Source organism: Procambarus clarkii, chromosome 9 (assembly GCF_040958095.1).
Source record: "Procambarus clarkii isolate CNS0578487 chromosome 9, FALCON_Pclarkii_2.0, whole genome shotgun sequence".
NCBI classification, from domain to species: Eukaryota; Metazoa; Arthropoda; class Malacostraca; order Decapoda; family Cambaridae; genus Procambarus; species Procambarus clarkii.
Genome location: NC_091158.1, coordinates 9,342,419 through 9,361,293, shown reverse-complemented (window position 1 = coordinate 9,361,293; position 18,875 = coordinate 9,342,419). Strand labels below are relative to the sequence as shown.

Sequence of the window (18,875 nt, the reverse complement as noted above, 5' to 3'; positions counted from 1 at the left end):
GAAAACGTTGTCTTGATTTTATAAGTGACCAAAGTGCAGTGAGCAAAATATATATTTGTAGTATGGTCAGATATTCTTGGTTGAGGAGATGCGACGAGGGCAGAAATCATTGAGAATACCGTTAAGATACGCCCCAAGACATCCTCATATGGAAGGTGGAAATATAATAAGAAATGAGACAAGAGTTGTGACGAGGGAGCATCATTATCAAGGCTGGATAATGAACTAGTTCCTGGAAACTTGGCCTCATTTTTTAAATATATTTCCAGTCTTGATATACCTTTTCCATTTTATATGTTTTTCTCTCGTTTTTCTTATTATTTAAATTCCTTTGTTTAATTATTAATCCGAAAATGATACTGCCATGTCGTTTTCATTTTCGTTCTTCGAGAGTTAAGATCTAAAAAATGTATTAATTTTATTTACTTGTCAAATATTAAATGCCTTAAATTGACTTGTAAACAAATTAGGTTCACCATTCATGGGGCAACTTTTAGCTTTCTGTAACGACTAACTTTTATGTCTGTGATAAATTATTTGTACCACTGCGTTGTATACGAGATACAATACCTTTCTGTAAACACTTTTGTAAGTTTGATCATTGGACATGCTTGTTACACATACCGACAAATTAACCGTTGATAGAGAGAAAATAGTAGTTGATCTGTGTGCACAGTTGGTCTGTGGCTATAGCCTGTGACCCCTCTGTTGTGTGGGTGTGGCGACCCGGGATGGGGGGGGGGGAGTGTAGGTGTGGCGACCTGGGAGGGGGAGGTGTAGGTGTGGCGACCCGGGATGGGGGGGGGGAGTGTAGGTGTGGCGACCTGGGATGGGGGGGGGGAGTGTAGGTGTGGCGACCTGGGAGGGGGAGCTGTAGGTGTGGCGACACGGGATGGGGGGGGGAGTGTAGGTGTGGCGACCTGGGATGGGGGGGGGGAGTGTAGGTGTGGCGACCTGGGAGGGGGAGGTGTAGGTGTGGCGACCCGGGATGGGGGGGGGAGTGTAGGTGTGGCGACCTGGGAGGGGGAGGTGTAGGTGTGGCGACCCGGGATGGGGGGGGGGAGTGTAGGTGTGGCGACCTGGGAGGGGGAGGTGTAGGTGTGGCGACCCGGGATGAGGGGGGGGGGAGTGTAGGTGTGGCGACCTGGGAGGGGGTGGGAAGTGTTGGTGTGGCGACCTGGGAGGGGGTGGGAAGTGTAGGTGTGGCGACCCGGGAGAGGGGGGGGGGGGAGGGAGGGAGTGTAGGTGTGGCGACCCGGGAGAGGGGGGGGGGGGGGGGGGGAGGGGGTGAAGGTGTGGCGACCCGGGCTACAAGTTTCCTCTGTTAAGGGACCAAGTTCGGCGCTCTCGTCCCATTTCTAATTTGACTCCATAATGACTTCATAACTTGAGCTACGCAGCTTATAAATACACACACACAGCTGCACGTCCTCGACCACTCCCGCCGCCACCAAGTTATAATGTGAGATACACACAACTTTATCCCAATATTCCTCGGCTCTTTGTTATAAATCTCGGTAATTATTACATTTTTCTGTAAATTTAGACGCGTTTTTAACTATACTTTGTCATATATAAATATGTAATGTGTGTAAGCAAATAATTATAGTTACTGCAAAAATGTATTAACACGATTGTTCTATATTTCTTAGTTCTTCTTGACTTGGGCCTAATGAAATGGGCCAAGTCCAGCACATTTCACATGTGCTATGCTTTCTCTTAGCCTCTTCAGAGCCACAGGGAAAATGAATGCAAGATATAAATTCAGGATTTATTCATAAACAGGAACCTGGCCTGTTCCTGTACCCTGGCCTGGTCCTGTACCCTGGCCTGGTCCTGTACCCTGGCCTGGTTCTGTACCCTGGCCTGGTTCAGTACCCTGGCCTGGTCCTGTACCCTGGCCTGGTTCTGTACCCTGGCCTGGTCCTGTACCCTGGCCTGGTCCTGTACCTTGGCCTGGTCCTGTACCCTGGCCTGTTCCTGTACCCTGGCCTGTTCCTGTACCCTGGCCTGGTCTTGTACCCTGGTCCTGTACCCTGGCCTGGTCCTGTACCCTGACCTGGTCTTGTACCCTGGTCCTGTACCCTGGCCTGGTCCTGTACCTTGGCCTGGTCCTGTACCCTGGCCTGTTCCTGTACCCTGGCCTGGTCCTGTACCCTGGCCTGTTCCTGTACCCTGGCCTGGTCCTGTACCCTGGCCTGGTCCTGTACCCTGGCCTGGTTCAGTACCCTGGCCTGGTCCTGTACCCTGGCCTGGTCCTGTACCCTGGCCTGGTCCTGTACCCTGGCCTGGTCCTGTACCCTGGCCTGGTCCTGTACCCTGGCCTGGTCCTGTACCCTGGCCTGGTCCTGTACCTTGGCCTGGTCCTGTACCTTGGCCTGGTCCTGTACCTTGGCCTGGTCCTGTACCTTGGCCTGGTCCTGTACCTTGGCCTGTTCCTGTACCCTGGCCTGGTCCTGTACCCTGGCCTGGTCCTGTACCTTGGCCTGGTCCTGTACCTTGGCCTGTTCCTGTACCTTGGCCTGGTCCTGTACCTTGGCCTGGTCCTGTACCTTGGCCTGGTCCTGTACCTTGGCCTGTTCCTGTACCCTGGCCTGTTCCTGTACCCTGGCCTGGTCCTGTACCTTGGCCTGGTCCTGTACCTTGGCCTGGTCCTGTACCTTGGCCTGGTCCTGTACCTTGGCCTGGTCCTGTACCCTGGCCTGTTCCTGTACCCTGGCCTGGTCCTGTACCCTGGCCTGTTCCTGTACCCTGGCCTGGTCCTGTACCCTGGCCTGGTCCTGTACCCTGGCCTGGTCCTGTACCCTGGCCTGGTCCTGTACCCTGGCCTGGTCCTGTACCCTGGTCCTGTACCCTGGCCTGGTCCTGTACCCTGGTCCTGTACCCTGGCCTGGTCCTGTACCCTGGTCCTGTACCCTGGTCCTGTACCCCGGCTTGGTTCTGTACCTTGGCATGGTCCTGTACCCTGGCCTGTTCCTGTACCCTGGCCTGGTCCTGTACCCTGGTCCAGTATGTTGTCAATGCGAATGTGATGAGTTGATTACTCTGTCGAGAGGACAGGTTAATCGGGTCCTGCATTCTTTTACTCTTATTGGTGAAAGGGCACGAGTTGGTTGTTAATAATTTTATGAGTGTGTGATGCGGAGGTATTTTGTTATGTACAATCTCTTTTTGTTTCTATATCTGTCAGTTATTTCGGTGATAAAGATGAATATATCTCAATATGATGATTTGATATTTGTGCAGAAATGCTGCGATCTTCAGTAGTCCACGTTGTTTTTTGCAGTGTTGAGCCTTGAGTTGTCATCATCCTGCTTGCATGTAGAGAGCTGTCGGTGACAGTTCCCAGGAGGACAGATAAATGCACAAAGAACATTCATTACTTCGAAGGCTTCCAAGATAGTACTGAGAGTTCTTTATGAACACTTTGGCGATATTTTTTTTTGTTCAGGGATGAAAAAGGTAATGTTCCTATCGTTTATGTCCTTGGGGGATTCTTTCCTCCGTTGTGGCCATAAAAAAGTAAAGTAGTTCTTGCAATAGTTTAATAGGTGGAAGAGGCTTCATAGTTGACAACTTCTTTCACATATGTATAGTTAATGTAATAAATTGGTAGAGTGATAGGGGAATGGGAGAAAAGAGGAGAGGTGGTGGAAGCTTAAAAGGAGAACAGTACAAAAGGAAGAGTTAGAGAGAGGGACGATTACGGGCTCACCATAGCTCACCAGGATGAGATGAAAAATAAGAAGTATAACTAGATATAGGAGGAGAAAGATGCACAAGTAGAAGAGAGAGAAGGAGATTCACCATGCAACATTTTTAAGACCTGTCTTTCTAAACACCATCAATGATGTCCAAGAAATGTGTAAGTACTTCATTCATAATGATGTACTGCCAGGAATCTTAGCAAAGAAATAAAATACAAATTCAGCTGTTCCATATCTTAATGGTATGTCAATTCGGTCACAAGTTTATTCAACTCTTAATGGGTAAATAATAATAATGCTAACAATAGCACTCTGCACCTGGAGCTGCAACTCGTTTGTGTCTAAACCACAACCTACACTCTTAATATGACATAAATAATTCAAATCTGAACATGAACTTTGATGACAAAATGATAATGATACAAAAACTAGTGCTATTCAGATAACATCTTTAGCCCCTGAATAACTCTGGTCTCCTGTAGTGTGGTCGCCCACCTTGCGTGTGACGGGCAACAGTTTTAAGTCGCCGCTGTTATAACCCGTCTAAATGTAAATGCAAAATTAGATTACATTTTCTTCAAGTAATCATTGTTCGTGTTTTTACGAAAAGAACATGGAATTAAATATTATAAAAATCTATTGAATATCATTATCGTAGAAGAATTAGAATTAAGTTCTTGGTCGGGAATTAAGTAGCATAGGTTTCAGATAGGTTTCAGTATTTTTCTCTTGTGTATCATTAATGTAAGCAACACACACACACGTCATGCTAAATGTCAAGAGCACAATTTGTAGCCTAGTTTTGTCCCTCCGTGATTGGTCCATGAATTAAAAACAGACGGGGATGGCGACCAAGCTAGGTGGACCTACTCCGGAGAGGACGCCCCTTCCCCAAGAGGATGCCTCATAGAGTGTGACGTGTTGGCACCTTATGTTCCTGCAACAGGAACGAAAGCAACATCCGCCACCAAGATAATGTTATTAAAACAAGACTAAAACAGAAGCGAAAAAGAAACGGAAAAAGGAGGAAACCCCACCTCCATTTAATTCTTTGACCCAAATACCAGAGTAACAAGGTAATCGCGAATAACCGAACTCAATTACGGGCTCACCATAGCCCGTGCTACATGGACATTTCGTTCTGAGTAGCTAAATCTAAAACAACAACAACAACAACAACAATAACGGAAGCAACCAGAAGAACATAAGTTGCCAACATGTCACACTCTGTGCTGATACATTGAATACCTTATTAATACCCATGTATTGTCATTCATCCATATGTCACCTTACCACTTCACCATAAGAGGATATAATCAGGTGCCAACACTGTTGAATTTGTCTTTGAGAATGTGAGGTGAGACCTTACGAAACGCATCACTAGGCGTCAGACACAAATATCAAGTAAAAATGAACTTTGGAGAATTAATTTTTCAACTTCCTGCTTCAGTGAAGAAAAACATAAGGAATATAGAGAGGATTAATACCAGAATCATAAATCTAAAACTTTCTCTCGTTTTCAACGAAATATGTTTAAAAGAAAGACTGCTACCAAAATATACTTATATATATATTAGTATATTTTGGTAGTAGTCTTTCTTGTAGACATATGTTTTTGAATATAACTAAAAGTAGATAAATAATTCTAGCACGAATCTTCTCAATATTTCTTACGTTTCTCTTCACTGTCGAGGGTAATTGAAAAATTATTGAAATAATTTTTCAGTTACCCTCGACATATTATAGAGAGAGCGAGCAGCCCACGAGGATCAGCAATATATATGGAGCGTGAGCGTTGGCCTCATGCTCGTGGGGTGAGCGGTAAGTCTCTCCTAGTGGCCAGGTGAATGAAAGGAAATATAGGGATATATAGGTGTTATACAAATAAATATGTTTTTTTATGCAATAACAAAATAAACCTAGACAATCCTTAAGATGTGATGACTACGGCTAGAAGTTAAGTTGAACTTGACATAATAAATAAAGCCGGGGACACAAGGTGTGTCAGGGAATGGCTTCATACATGGACCTCCCTGCTGGGAGTATCCTGCTGCTAGCCTCGTGCACATCAACACATTCGTTTTCTTGGATTAGTTTTAGCTCAGAAATTACCAACTTGTTTTTAAAGTCCAGCAAGTTGAACGTTTATGTGAAGGTATTTTTATTTATCTCTGCAAAAATTAGGGCTAGTATTCCTGTATATATAATATCTGGTCGTGTCAGCAAATAAAATGTGATGGGGTTAATGCGTTGTATAGGGTTAGTCTGTAGGGCTAAAGTAAGCAGAAACAGTTTACTGCTGAGTCCTGTCATATTTGCAAGGAGTGAATTATGCTTCTTACTCAATTGTTCACCATGTGAATACGTCTGTTTGTTAGCTATTCAGATGTGATATCCACCTCGCGCTGCGGCCTGTACGTAGCTTTGCTTCCTGGTGACTCAAGCGTACACATTGTGTGCATGTATGAAATGTAAAAACATTGAAATTTGACTTCTTTTGACGTAGTAAGATTGGATGATGTAGGCTTTGTTACAATATATTGCATAATACACTTGTCGTCCCGGAAGAATGGGAATGAAGATTGTGTGTGGGTTAATATTAGTGGGTTTATGGTAATTCAAGTTTTAAGAGGGTTTTTATTCAGGCGGGATATGTCTCTCTCAGACGTCTACACGTATGGGGCACAGTTACTAGAGTTCCCGAAGTGCAAAATGTGTTGCAAATGAATAGTAAATTTGTCATATTTTAAAGTGACCGGGATTTTAAAGATTTACATATGTAGAGCTTCATCCGGCTTCTCAGTGTATAGACTCTGTTATACACGTTGTAGATTACTGTTCTTTAGCCCTGAACATTATACTCGCTGGTTGGTCAGTAAGGTCTGGTGACCTTAATGACCCTCCCGTTGTGGGTTGGCCTGCAACCTAACACCAAACGAACTCGTTGTTAACGAAGGAGTTTAGTGTTTGCTTGGGCCATCCACGTTGCTGTCTGAGTTTCGCTCTTCTTTGTTACAAAAAGTTGCAGTAAAATTTGTCAAGATAGCATTTTTACAGGCCTTAAAATCACGTGTAAGTTATTGAATGTTGCTTATCATGGGGGGTGGTTTTGTATGCTGGAATGTCTCCGTTTAGGCTTTTTGTGTTGACAGGCTTAACTGATTTATCTGATTAATAACATTATTATTAACACTGTTACTATATTCTTTATTCACCGTTACTAAATTCATATAAGAAACATACACGGCATTCCTAGGTAAGTCCATCTAGGTAAGACCATCTTGCTAAGTAAAGACTTGGTGAAGAGAACCACATAATAATTAACCCTCGTGTTAGTTCAGAAACTATTTATTGTGTTTGGTAATAAGGTACAAGCAAGAGTATCTCCTGGCGGGATCTAACATGGCAGAGCCATAAATACAACACCGGCACACCTAAACCTTTTCATACGTTAATGACGTACTGTGCTGTAGAGAATCAGCTTCCTCTGAACACCGGATTTAATAGCCCGTCGAGACGTGGTGCATTTCCCATTACAAGGTATGAGGAGGTGGGTGGCGGGGAGGGAGCACGCACTATAACCTGTAAGGGCTGGCTGTAGTTTCAAATGAAATTATGCACCTGAAGGAGGAAGGGAAATGTATGCACTTTCATGTTCCTCGCCGGTGTGCTCAAAGGTGTAAAAAGGGTGGCACGACTCGTATGATGAAAACCTTAGCACCTCATACATATTGAAAACCTGCCGCCCACAAGGCACCAAACCCTTCGTCCGCCTTATAGTCGGTTTTCCTCGTCGCCTGCCTTCGTATTTTGAACCTTGTCGCTGGAGATGACATAGCACCCTATTGGCTCGTTTAGAAGCCATGAACGAGTCACGAGAAACAACCAACCGTTTTGTCAGGATCTCAATTTTATGGGTTGTGTAACGCACCCCTGACGCCGACGCTATTTTAAACTCTGACCGTAAAATTAATAAGCAGTTTAGCAAAACGTGCCTTGAATAAAGGAACCGTTAACTAGATACCTTTTCAGTAAAACAAAGGCGGCGGCGGAGCCGGTGGTGGTAGTTGTGGTGGAGGTGACACCTGTGGTGTGATGGAGGTGACACAGGTAGTGGTTGTGGTAGTGTGGTGGCGACACCTGTGGTGGTGATGATGTGTTCGATATTACACCTGTGATGAGGGTGTAAGGGGTGATGGTGTAGTGGAGATTACACCTGTGGTGATGGCGTGGTTGCGACACCTGTGGTGATGGTATGGTGGCGACACCTGTGGTGATGGTGTGGTGACCACACCTGTGGGGTTGGTGTGGTGACCACACCTGTGGTGATGGTGTGGTGACCACACCTGTGGTGATGGTGTGGTGGAACTCCTATGGTAGTGACGGTTGATGAAGACCAGTTGTCCTACACCATCGCCACGGATGCTTAACCTATTCAAGACTAGAGATGTTAAATGCCATCACCACTGCTACACACAGGTGAATCCCTTCACTGCCGGATGCTTAATGCACGACTAAAGCGCCACTAGAACCTGATGGGACAACAACAGGAACTCTTGGGACAGGAGCCACGTCTTGCGGAAGACCAACTAGCTGTGAAAGAATGCGTGGATTCCATCAGGAATAGCCTGAATACCACTTTAAGATACTGGAATACTATTATGGGTTGCTGGAATTTAGTCAGATTCCACAAAACTATATAATGGGTCAATAAAAAAAACTTTCCGGGCCTGATAAACACCCTTAGTGTGTCAATAGAGAACCACCAAAGGCTGCTTTAAATGTGTTTTTTTATTAATAGTGGCTGCTTTGAACACTTTGGGTTTGCTGGAATAATATTAGCACCTGCTGGAACAACGTTAGCCTATACTGGACTAACGTGAGCCTCTGTTGGAACAACGATAACGCCTGGTGGAACAACGTCAACACCTGCTGGAACAACATCAGCACCTGCTGGAACAACGTCAGCACCTGCTGGAACAACGTCAGCACCTGCTGGAACAACGTCAGCACCTGCTGGACCGACGTCAGCACCTGCTGGACCAACGTCAGCACCTGCTGGAACAACGTCAGCACCTGCTGGACCAACGTCAGCACCTGCTGGAACAACGTCAGCACCTGCTGGACCGACGTCAGCACCTGCTGGAACAACGTCAGCACCTGCTGGAACAACGTCAGCACCTGCTGGAACAACGTCAGCACCTGCTGGACCGACGTCAGCACCTGCTGGAACAACATCAGCACCTGCTGGACCAACGTCAGCACCTGCTGGAACAACGTCAGCACCTGCTGGAACAACGTCAGCACCTGCTGGAACAACATCAGCACCTGCTGGACAAACGTCAGCACCTGCTGGAACAACGTCAGCACCTGCTGGAACAACATCAGCACCTGCTGGACCAACGTCAGCACCTGCTGGACCGACGTCAGCACCTGCTGGAACAACGTCAGCACCTGCTGGACCGACGTCAGCACCTGCTGGAACAACGTCAGCACCTGCTGGAACAACGTCAGCACCTGCTGGACCGACGTCAGCACCTGCTGGAACAACATCAGCACCTGCTGGACCAACGTCAGCACCTGCTGGAACAACGTCAGCACCTGCTGGAACAACGTCAGCACCTGCTGGAACAACATCAGCACCTGCTGGACAAACGTCAGCACCTGCTGGAACAACGTCAGCACCTGCTGGAACAACATCAGCACCTGCTGGACCAACGTCAGCACCTGCTGGACCGACGTCAGCACCTGCTGGAACAACATCAGCACCTGCTGGACCAACGTCAGCACCTGCTGGAACAACGTCAGCACCTGCTGGAACAACATCAGCACCTGCTGGACCAACGTCAGCACCTGCTGGACCAACGTCAGCACCTGCTGGACCGACGTCAGCACCTGCTGGACCGACGTCAGCACCTGCTGGAACAACATCAGCACCTGCTGGATCAACGTCAGCACCTGCTGGACCAACGTCAGCACCTGCTGGAACAACATCAGCACCTGCTGGAACAACGTCAGCACCTGCTGGAACAACGTCAGCACCTGCTGGACCAACGTCAGCACCTGCTGGAACAACGTCAGCACCTGCTGGACCAACGTCAGCACCTGCTGGAACAACATCAGCACCTGCTGGACCAACGTCAGCACCTGCTGGAACAACGTCAGCACCTGCTGGAACAACGTCAGCACCTGCTGGAACAACGTCAGCATCTGCTGGAACAACGTCAGCACCTGCTGGAACAACGTCAGCACCTGCTGGACCAACGTCAGCACCTGCTGGAACAACGTCAGCACCTGCTGGAACAACGTCAGCACCTGCTGGACCAACGTCAGCCCCTGCTGGAACAACATCAGCACCTGCTGGACCAACGTCAGCACCTGCTGGACCAACGTCAGCACCTGCTGGACCAACGTCAGTATCTGCTGGAACAGCATCCTGGGTTTTAACATACTGAGTGTAGTAACCTTGTATGGATAACCTTGAACAACTAAACAGGTGTTGGATCACCATAACGACCTATTATTATTGCTCTCTGAAGTCCTTCCACAGTTTGTTAGTACCATTAAGGACTGGAGGTGTTGGGGTTGTGGAAATAAAGAAGAGAAGCAAGGTGAGGCTGATTCCAATCTGTGAACCTCCTCCTCACTGGTCACATCGTGCCACGATTACTCTATAGTAGTCTGGGCTACGATGCTCCCTTACATCAGCTGAGGAAGTCACTCAGTCTCTCTTTCATTACGAGTGCGTTCAAAGGTAACGCGTCTTAATGGAACTAAATAATATTCATTGTAATAATTTAATTGTGAGGAAGAATGGGAGGGCGAGCAAGAATAGACCCGGATATTTTTTAACAGCTCTCCTCAGTACGTTGTATGGTGTCTTTGACCTCTCCAGGGGTGTAAGACGGGGAGGCCTTGTTAAAATTGAGGACAAATTCTGTCTTAGGGGGAATTGTTATCTTTAGGTTATTTTGTGCAGTTTCTCTGTACAAAAATACGTATATTTATTAATGTTAGTATACAGAAATATAACGCTGATGTATACTGTGCCCCACGGAGTGTGTATTTTTTACGAATATTTTTTAAATTTTTAGCAATGACTGTGACGAGGTTGTATATCGATATGAAAGGGTCCCCGAAGATGACCAGTCCTGTCCATTAGAATAACAAGAGTAGGGTTGAGAGCGTGGCGCTGTAGTGTGACAATAGTGGACGTGTGCCCATCCTTCCCTCTCCCCCACCCCTTGGAACCCCCCACCATGCACCACCCCTTACCTTGTATGGCCCCCTCCTCTCTCCCCATCATCCACGAACCACTACCCTGCTATCCTGCTTTTTTACTTGCCTGGCCCTTATTCATCCCCTTCAAGCGCCCCTTCCTTTAAACCCCCTTCTTCTCCTCCTCATTCTCCCTGTACCCATTATCTACCTTCCACCCCCCCCCCCCCTCTATTAGGCACCAGCTCCGGGCACTTTTAACTCCTCATTACTTCCTCCAGTTTCTTATTATATCTCCTGTGTGTATGTGAAGAGATCATGAGTGCTTATGAGGGTATGAAGAGGCATGTGGCGTTGTGTGTGGCGGGAGTGGGGTATGAGGGGTTTCGTGAGGGAGATTGTGGGGTTTCTGAGATTAGGGTGTCTGAGATCATGGGTTTTGGGAAGAAATTATGTTGGTATATAAGGAGATTATGAGAGTCTGTGAGGAGATTATGGGGTCTATTAGTAGATTAAGGAGTATCTTAGTACATTATGAGGCCCGTGAGGGAATTATCGGTCTGTGAAGGAGTTATTGGGACTGAGAAGTGGTAATGAGGAGGGTGAGGAGAGTTTTGAGGAAGAGCAGCTGTTTTGAGGTGTATGAGACTACGTGAGGAGTGAATGAGAATGTGAAGACCTCGTGGGTGTTATGAGATATTTGGTCGAGCTAACAAACATACAAGATGTATTTTGTGGTTATGCGTAGTGTGAGGATGAATATGAGTGGTGTGTTAGGGGTTATGAGAAGGCTGTAAGTTGTGTGAGATGGAGGCTGTTGGGAGAATTGGGAGCTTTTTAGCTTTGCCTGCAAGATGGCACTGTTAGCTCTTGGACCCCCCGCCTTTCTAAACGTCGTTGCTTAATATATTAAATGGAAACCCATTTTTATCTTAATCGCACACACACGTCCCCAGGAAGCAGCCCGTAGCAACTATTTAACTCTCAGATACCCATTTACTGCTAGGTAAACAGGGGGCATCAAGTGAAAGACTCTTAACATATTTGTTTCTTCCTCGGCCGGGTATCGAACCCGGCCACTTAGGAGTACGACCCCCGAGCATTGACTACTCATCCGCGAAGACGTGTGTGTGTGTGTGTGTGTGTGTGTGTGTGTGTGTAATTACCGATTGGTTCCTGCAGGATCGAGCACTAGCTTTTGGACCCCACTTTTCAAATCGTTGCTTGTCTAATGCAAAGATTCCTGATATATCTCCCTATCATATCTACTTTTAAAGCTAAGAATGTAGGTTGAATGCTTCTATAGCCAACCTCCGTTTAGTTCATTCCACTTTTCAACTATTCTTACGTTAACAAAACAATTCTATCATCTCTATGACTCATCTGAGTCTTACACTTTCATCCATACACTCTTGTTCTATTGGTATTCATTATGAACATTTCCTCTTTTCCACTCCTGTGGAAAAGAGGCCAGTCACAGGGGCTTGTGGCTGAGTGGACAGCGTTCTAGACTCGGAATCCAAGGGTCCGGGTCCGATTCCCGGCGATGTCGGAAAAAATGGGCAGAGTTTCTTTCACCCTGATGCTCCTGTTACCTAGCAGTAAATAGGTACCTGGGAGTTAGACAGCTGTTACGGGCTGCTGCTCTGGGAGGTGTGTGTGTGTGGGGAAAAAAGAAATCAGTTGATTGACAGTTGAGAGGCAGGCCGAAAGAGCAGAGCTCAACCCCCGCAAGCACAACTAGGTGAATACTCCATCAATCCTCCTAAGTATTTTATATTCTTGATCATCTCTTCTCCTTTCTAACACCGTCAAGTTTAGTTTCTTTGTTCTCTCATCGTACCTCATCCGTCGCAGTTCTGGGAGAAGTCTCGTTGCAAACTTCTAAACCTTTACGAGTTTCCCTGTGTGTTTAAAATGTAGGCTCCAGCATGGGGCGGCATACTCTAAAACTAGCCTCACATAGGCAGTATAAAGTGATCTAAAATCTCCTTATTTAAGTTCCTGAAGGATGTTCTGACTTTTGCCAGCGTAGAGTATGCTGTTGACGTTATTCTGTTTATTTGAGCCTCTGGAGTTAGTTTGGTATTATGTCCAACTCCCAAGTTTTTTGTTTAGTCGTTGTAGGGAAGATCATCGTGTATTGCACTGTCAGTCTCCTGGCTCCTAATCCCAATTACATCCTTTTACATGTGTTGGTGTTGAACTCTAGCAGCCATTTCTCGGACCAGGTTGGCAGCTTTTTTAAATCATCTGTCTCATTAGTTCACATCGCCTGCAAATACCGATATAAGGCTCAACTCCTGTAGATAGGTCATGTACATAAGTGAGGAATAATATAGATCCCAGCATCGATCCTTGAGGTACTCCGCTTGTTACTCATGCCAGTCCGACTTTGCGCCCCTGTTACCCTCTGAATCCTGTTTGTAAGGTAATGCTTTACCTATGTCAGTGCTTTTCCGCATATTCCCACATGTGTCTCGAGTTATTGTAGTAACCTCCTGTGTGGTACTGTATCAAAGCTATTTGTTTTTTTTTTTGCAGTCCAGAAATATTCAGTCTGCCCAACAACCTCTGTCCTGCCTTATTTTCGTTACTTTATCATAAAATTCCAGATTTGCTTTATCTAAAGCCCTGTTGGTGTTTGCTTACAAACTTAATTCTTTCTAAGTGTGAAACTAGACCTGACCTAGCTTAATTTTAAGTCTTTCAAGACCTTTGCAAGGAATGTTTGTGACAATGGTTTGTAGTTAAGTGTGTTAGGCGTAGCATGTGTGTACTCACCTAATTGTGTTTGCGGGGGTTGAGCTCTGGCTCTTTGGTCCCGCCTCTCAACCGTCAATCAACAGGTGTACAGATTCCTGAGCCTATTGGGCTCTATCATATCTACACTTGAAACTGTGTATGGAGTCTGCCTCCACCACATCACCTCCTAATGCATTCCGTTTGTCAACCACTCTGACACTAAAAAAGTTCTTTCTAATATCTCTGTGGCTCATTTGGGCGCTCAGTTTCCACCTGTGTCCCCTTGTGCGTGTGCCCCTTGTGTTAAATAGCCTGTCTTTATCTACCCTATCAATTCCCTTCAGAATCTTGAATGTGGTGATCATGTCCCCCCTAACACTTCTGTCTTCCAACGAAGTGAGGTTTAATTCCCGTAGTCTCTCTTCGTAGCTCATACCTCTCAGCTCGGGTACTAGTCTGGTGGCAAACCTTTGAACCTTTTCCAGTTTCCAGTTTCCTTATCCTTGACTAGATACGTCGGACAACACGACGGGAAATGCCTTGATACAAAATATTAAGTGCACTCGCAAACAAAATACACACACAAACACTGTGTGTGTGTGTGTGTGTGTGTGTGTGTGTGTGTGTGTGTGTGTGTGTGTGTGTGTGTGTGTGTGTGTTTTAACATTTAAATGTAAATATGAGAAATGTGTGAGAAATGAGTCATTGCATTAATCTAAGAACGTTCGGAAGGCGGGGCTAGGAGCTTAGCTCGACCCAACAAGCACATTTAGGGCCGTACACACACACACACACACACACACACACACACACACACACACACACACACACACACACACACACACACACAGTGTTTGTGTGTGTATTTTGTTTGCGAGTGCACTTAATATTTTGTATCAAGGCATTTCCCGACGTGTTGTCCGAGCCGTCGTAAAAATACCGTCAGTAACACTCAATAAAAATACAATTCACAAGCATGACCAGGCCGTGGTGTCGGTCAGCGGATCACAGTTCTCTATTAATGTATACTCGCTCACTTATAGAGGAGTTCCCCCTTGCCAAGAGCAAGGCTGTCCGCGTGATTTACCCATCCAGTTACTAGCCACAATCAACTGTGCTTAACCTGACAGTGACGCGCACGTCATCCACTGCACTAGTATTCCAAGGTGCTGACGCATGAAGGACCGCACTTAGACGTGCCCAACCTGAATGTACGAACCTGCAAACTGGTTCCATACGTTTTCCAGTGAGAAATTTAAAATTTGTGTTAGGAAAGTGTACGGACCTGCGCCGACCCAATTAATTGTTTGACCCTGATTAGCATTAGTCAAAAAACGTACATTTAAAACTGTATATTTCATGAACATTCAATTTGTACATCTGTGTGGACGGGTTGCTAGTATGTGGACGGGTTGTTAGTGTGTGGACGGGTTGTTAGTGTGTGGACGGGTTGCTAGTATGTGGACGGGTTGTTAGTGTGTGGACGGGTGTCAGTGTGTGGACGGGTGTTAGTGTGTGAACGGGTGTTAGTGTGTGGACGGGTTGTTAGTGTGTGGACGGATGTTAGTGTGTGGACGGGTGTTAGTGTGTGGACGGGTTGTTAGTGTGTGGACGGGTTGTTAGTGTGTGGACGGATGTTAGTGTGTGGACGGGTGTTAGTGTGTGGACGGGTGTTAGTGTGTGGACGGGTGTTAGTGTGTGGACGGGTGTTAGTGTGTGGACGGGTGTTAGTGTGTGGACGGGTGTTAGTGTGTGGACGGGTTGTTAGTGTGTGGACGGGTTGTTAGTATGTGGACGGGTTGTTAGTGTGTGGACGGGTGTTAGTGTGTGGACGGGTTGTTAGTGTGTGGACGGTTATTAGTGTGTGGACGGGTTGTTAGTATGTGGACGGGTTGTTAGTATGTGGACGGGTTGTTAGTGTGTGGACGGGTGTTAGTGTGTGGACGGGTTGTTAGTGTGTGGACGGGTGTTAGTGGGTGGACGGGTTGTTAGTATGTGGACGGGTTGTTAGTATGTGGACGGGTTGTTAGTGTGTGGACGGGTTGTTAGTGTGTGGACGGGTGTTAGTGTGTGGACGGGTTGTTAGTGTGTGGACGGTTATTAGTGTGTGGACGGGTTGTTAGTATGTGGACGGGTTGTTAGTATGTGGACGGGTTGTTAGTGTGTGGACGGGTGTTAGTGTGTGCACGGGTTGTTAGTGTGTGGACGGGTTGTTAGTATGTGGACGGGTTGTTAGTATGTGGACGGGTTGTTAGTGTGTGGACGGGTGTTTGTGTGTGCACGGGTTGTTAGTGTGTGGACGGGTTGTTAGTGTGTGGACGGTTATTAGTGTGTGGACGGGTGTTAGTGTGTGGACGGGTTGTTAGTTTGTGGACGGGTTGTTAGTGTGTGGACGGGTGTTAGTGTGTGGACGGGTTGTTAGTGTGTGGACGGGTTGTTAGTGTGTGGACGGGTTGTTAGTGTGTGGACGGGTGTTAGTGTGTGCACGGGTTGTTAGTGTGTGGACGGGTTGTTAGTGTGTGGACGGGTTGTTAGTGTGTGGACGGGTGTTAGTGTGTGCACGGGGTGTTAGTGTGTGCACGGGTTGTTAATGTGTGCACGGGTTGTTAGTGTGTGGACGGGTTGTTAGTATGTGGACGGGTTGTTAGTGTGTGGACGGGTGTTAGTATGTGGACGGGTTGTTAGTGTGTGGACGGGTGTTAGTGTGTGGACGGGTTGTTAGTGTGTGGACGGTTATTAGTGTGTGGACGGGTGTTAGTGTGTGGACGGGTTGTTAGTGTGTGGACGGGTTGTTAGTGTGTGGACGGGTGTTAGTGTGTGGACGGGTTGTTAGTGTGTGGACGGGTTGTTAGTGTGTGGACGGGTTGTTAGTGTGTGGACGGGTGTTAGTGTGTGCACGGGTTGTTAGTGTGTGGACGGGTTGTTAGTGTGTGGACGGGTTGTTAGTGTGTGGACGGGTGTTAGTGTGTGCACGGGGTGTTAGTGTGTGCACGGGTTGTTAATGTGTGCACGGGTTGTTAGTGTGTGGACGGGTTGTTAGTATGTGGACGGGTTGTTAGTGTGTGGACGGGTGTTAGTATGTGGACGGGTTGTTAGTGTGTGGACGGGTGTTAGTGTGTGGACGGGTTGTTAGTGTGTGGACGGGTTGTTAGTGTGTGGACGGGTTGTTAGTGTGTGGACGGGTGTTAGTGTGTGGACGGGTTGTTAGTGTGTGGACGGGTGTTAGTGTGTGGACGGGTGTTAGTGTGTGGACAGGTTGTTAGTGTGTGGACGGGTTGTTAGGTTATAACAGTCACACCTATTTGTCAAATTCTTCAGGGGAGGAATTGAGCAATAATGCATCATTTTTGTAAGTTAATATATGAAAATAGTCGTCATATTGAAAGTCTGAGAATGTTCCCCGAGCACCATTTAGCTCGGCCTCTGGGAATTTGCATGTGTCATATGCATAAATATGTGACAAATCTAAAAAAATAAAGAATATAATAATACCCAGTCAATTCTTTGAAGGCATTCACTCGTGTGAACATTAATCCTTCGAACTTTTTGTGTTCATTCCCTGTTTAATAAAATGTTCCTCGGCTGTATTTTACGTGTTAGTATTACATAAATCTATTATATAAATAATGTAATCCTGTAATTATATAATTTATATTTTATTTGAAATACAGTATAAAATAAATATTTACAGAGTTCGAGTATTAAACTTTGTGTAAACACAGGAGCCGGAATGCAAGCAAGGATCGAATTTCCTTGTATTTTATCCTGCAGAATATCAGGTATTACCTTGAAAATTGGCACTGGGGGCACGGGAAAATGAGGCCACTGACGCTCTCACCCGGGTATAGGGTGAACCCAAATTTATAACGAGTTACCAATTGGAGGCGTAAAAATGTAATTAGATCTTCTTCGGTCAACGTGTTTGGCTTAATGGTCATTCAACACCACCCTCTGCCGATGGTACCCCCCCTGGCCCAGCATTACCCCCTCCCCCTCACACTTCGCCACCCCTCCCACTCATCCCCATTCCACTTCCTCTCCCCCTGATATAGTATACGGTCGTCCCCCTGCCCCTTGGCCCCCCTGGGATCTCACCCCAGCCATGATGGAATACATCACGCAGAAGTGTAAGGAGGCAGCAGAAAAGTTTATCCCGGCCCAAAAGGAAAACAGTGAAATGCAGATGAGAAACCCATGGTTTAATCAGAGATGTAAGCTAGCTAAGCAACTAAGTAAAAGAGCGTGGAGAAACTATAGAGATAACAGGACACTTGAGAGCAGAGAAGGATACCAGAGAACCAGGACTGAATAAGACAGGGTGAGAAGAGAGGCAGAAGGGCAATATGAAAACGACATAGCAAACAAGACTAAGACTCAACCTAAATTGCTGCACAGCGATATCAGGAGAAAGACAATAGTGAGGGAACAGGTAATGAAACTGAGGATAAGAGCAGACAGATTCACTACAAACGACAAAGAAGTGTGCGAGGAACTTAAGAAATTCAAGGAAGTCTTCACATTAGAGCAAGGAGAGATTCCAGAGATAAGAGAAGGAATAGTTAACCAGGCACCACTAGAAGAATTTGCGATTACCAGTGGGGATGTAAGGAAGCTTATGCTAGAGTTGGAAGTGACAAAGGCTATAGGCCCAGATGGAATATCGCCATGGATACTAAAGGAAGGAGCAGAAACACTGTGCTTGCCACTCTCCTTGGTGTATAACAAATCACTGGTAACAGGTGAACTGCCAGAAATTTGGAAGACGGCAAACGTAGTCCCGATATACAAGAAGGGGGATAGACAGGAGGCACTGAACTACAGGCCAGTGTCCCTAACTTGCAAACCATGCAAGTTATTGGAGAAAATTGTGCGAAAAAAAACCTAGTGGAACATCTCGAGCAAAGGAACTTTGTGACACAACACCAACATGGTTTCAGGGATAGCAAGTCATGCTTCACAGGATTAATTGAACTCTACGATTAGACAACAAAAATCAGGCAGGAAAGAGAGGGTTGGGCAGACTGTATATTTTAGGATTGTCAGAAAGCCTTTGACACAGTACCACATCAGAGACTAGAGCGAAAGCTGGAGATTCAGGCTGGAGTGAAAGGGAAGAGTACACTCCATTGGATAAGGGAGTACCTAAGTAACAGAAGAGAGCGAGTCACTGTGAGGGGTGAGGTCTCAGATTGGCGAGACGTCACC

General features: G+C 46.4%; 1 protein-coding gene across 1 annotated transcript; it reads right to left on the bottom strand.

Annotated features, from left to right (window-relative positions):
• Nucleotides 1–4,145: 4,145 nt before the first annotated feature.
• LOC138362789 (kinesin-related protein 4-like) lies at nt 4,146–10,142 on the bottom strand. The gene is made up of 2 exons (XM_069321348.1): nt 8,658–10,142; nt 4,146–4,250 (listed from the first exon to the last, which is right to left on the bottom strand). Exons 1-2 carry the CDS (start codon nt 10,140–10,142, stop codon nt 4,146–4,148), a joined length of 1,590 nt encoding a protein of 529 aa, XP_069177449.1.
• Nucleotides 10,143–18,875: the final 8,733 nt, after the last annotated feature.

What these genes read in the sequence shown, in the direction of transcription:
- LOC138362789 (XM_069321348.1), bottom strand. Translation starts at nt 10,142, where the DNA reads ATGCTGTTCCAGCAGATACTGACGTTGGTCCAGCAGGTGCTGACGTTG. An exon ending in TGCTGACGTTGTTCCAGCAG is followed by an intron (nt 4,251 to 8,657) that starts GTGCTGATGTTG and finishes ATTTACATTTAG; the next exon opens with ACGGGTTATAACAGCGGCGA.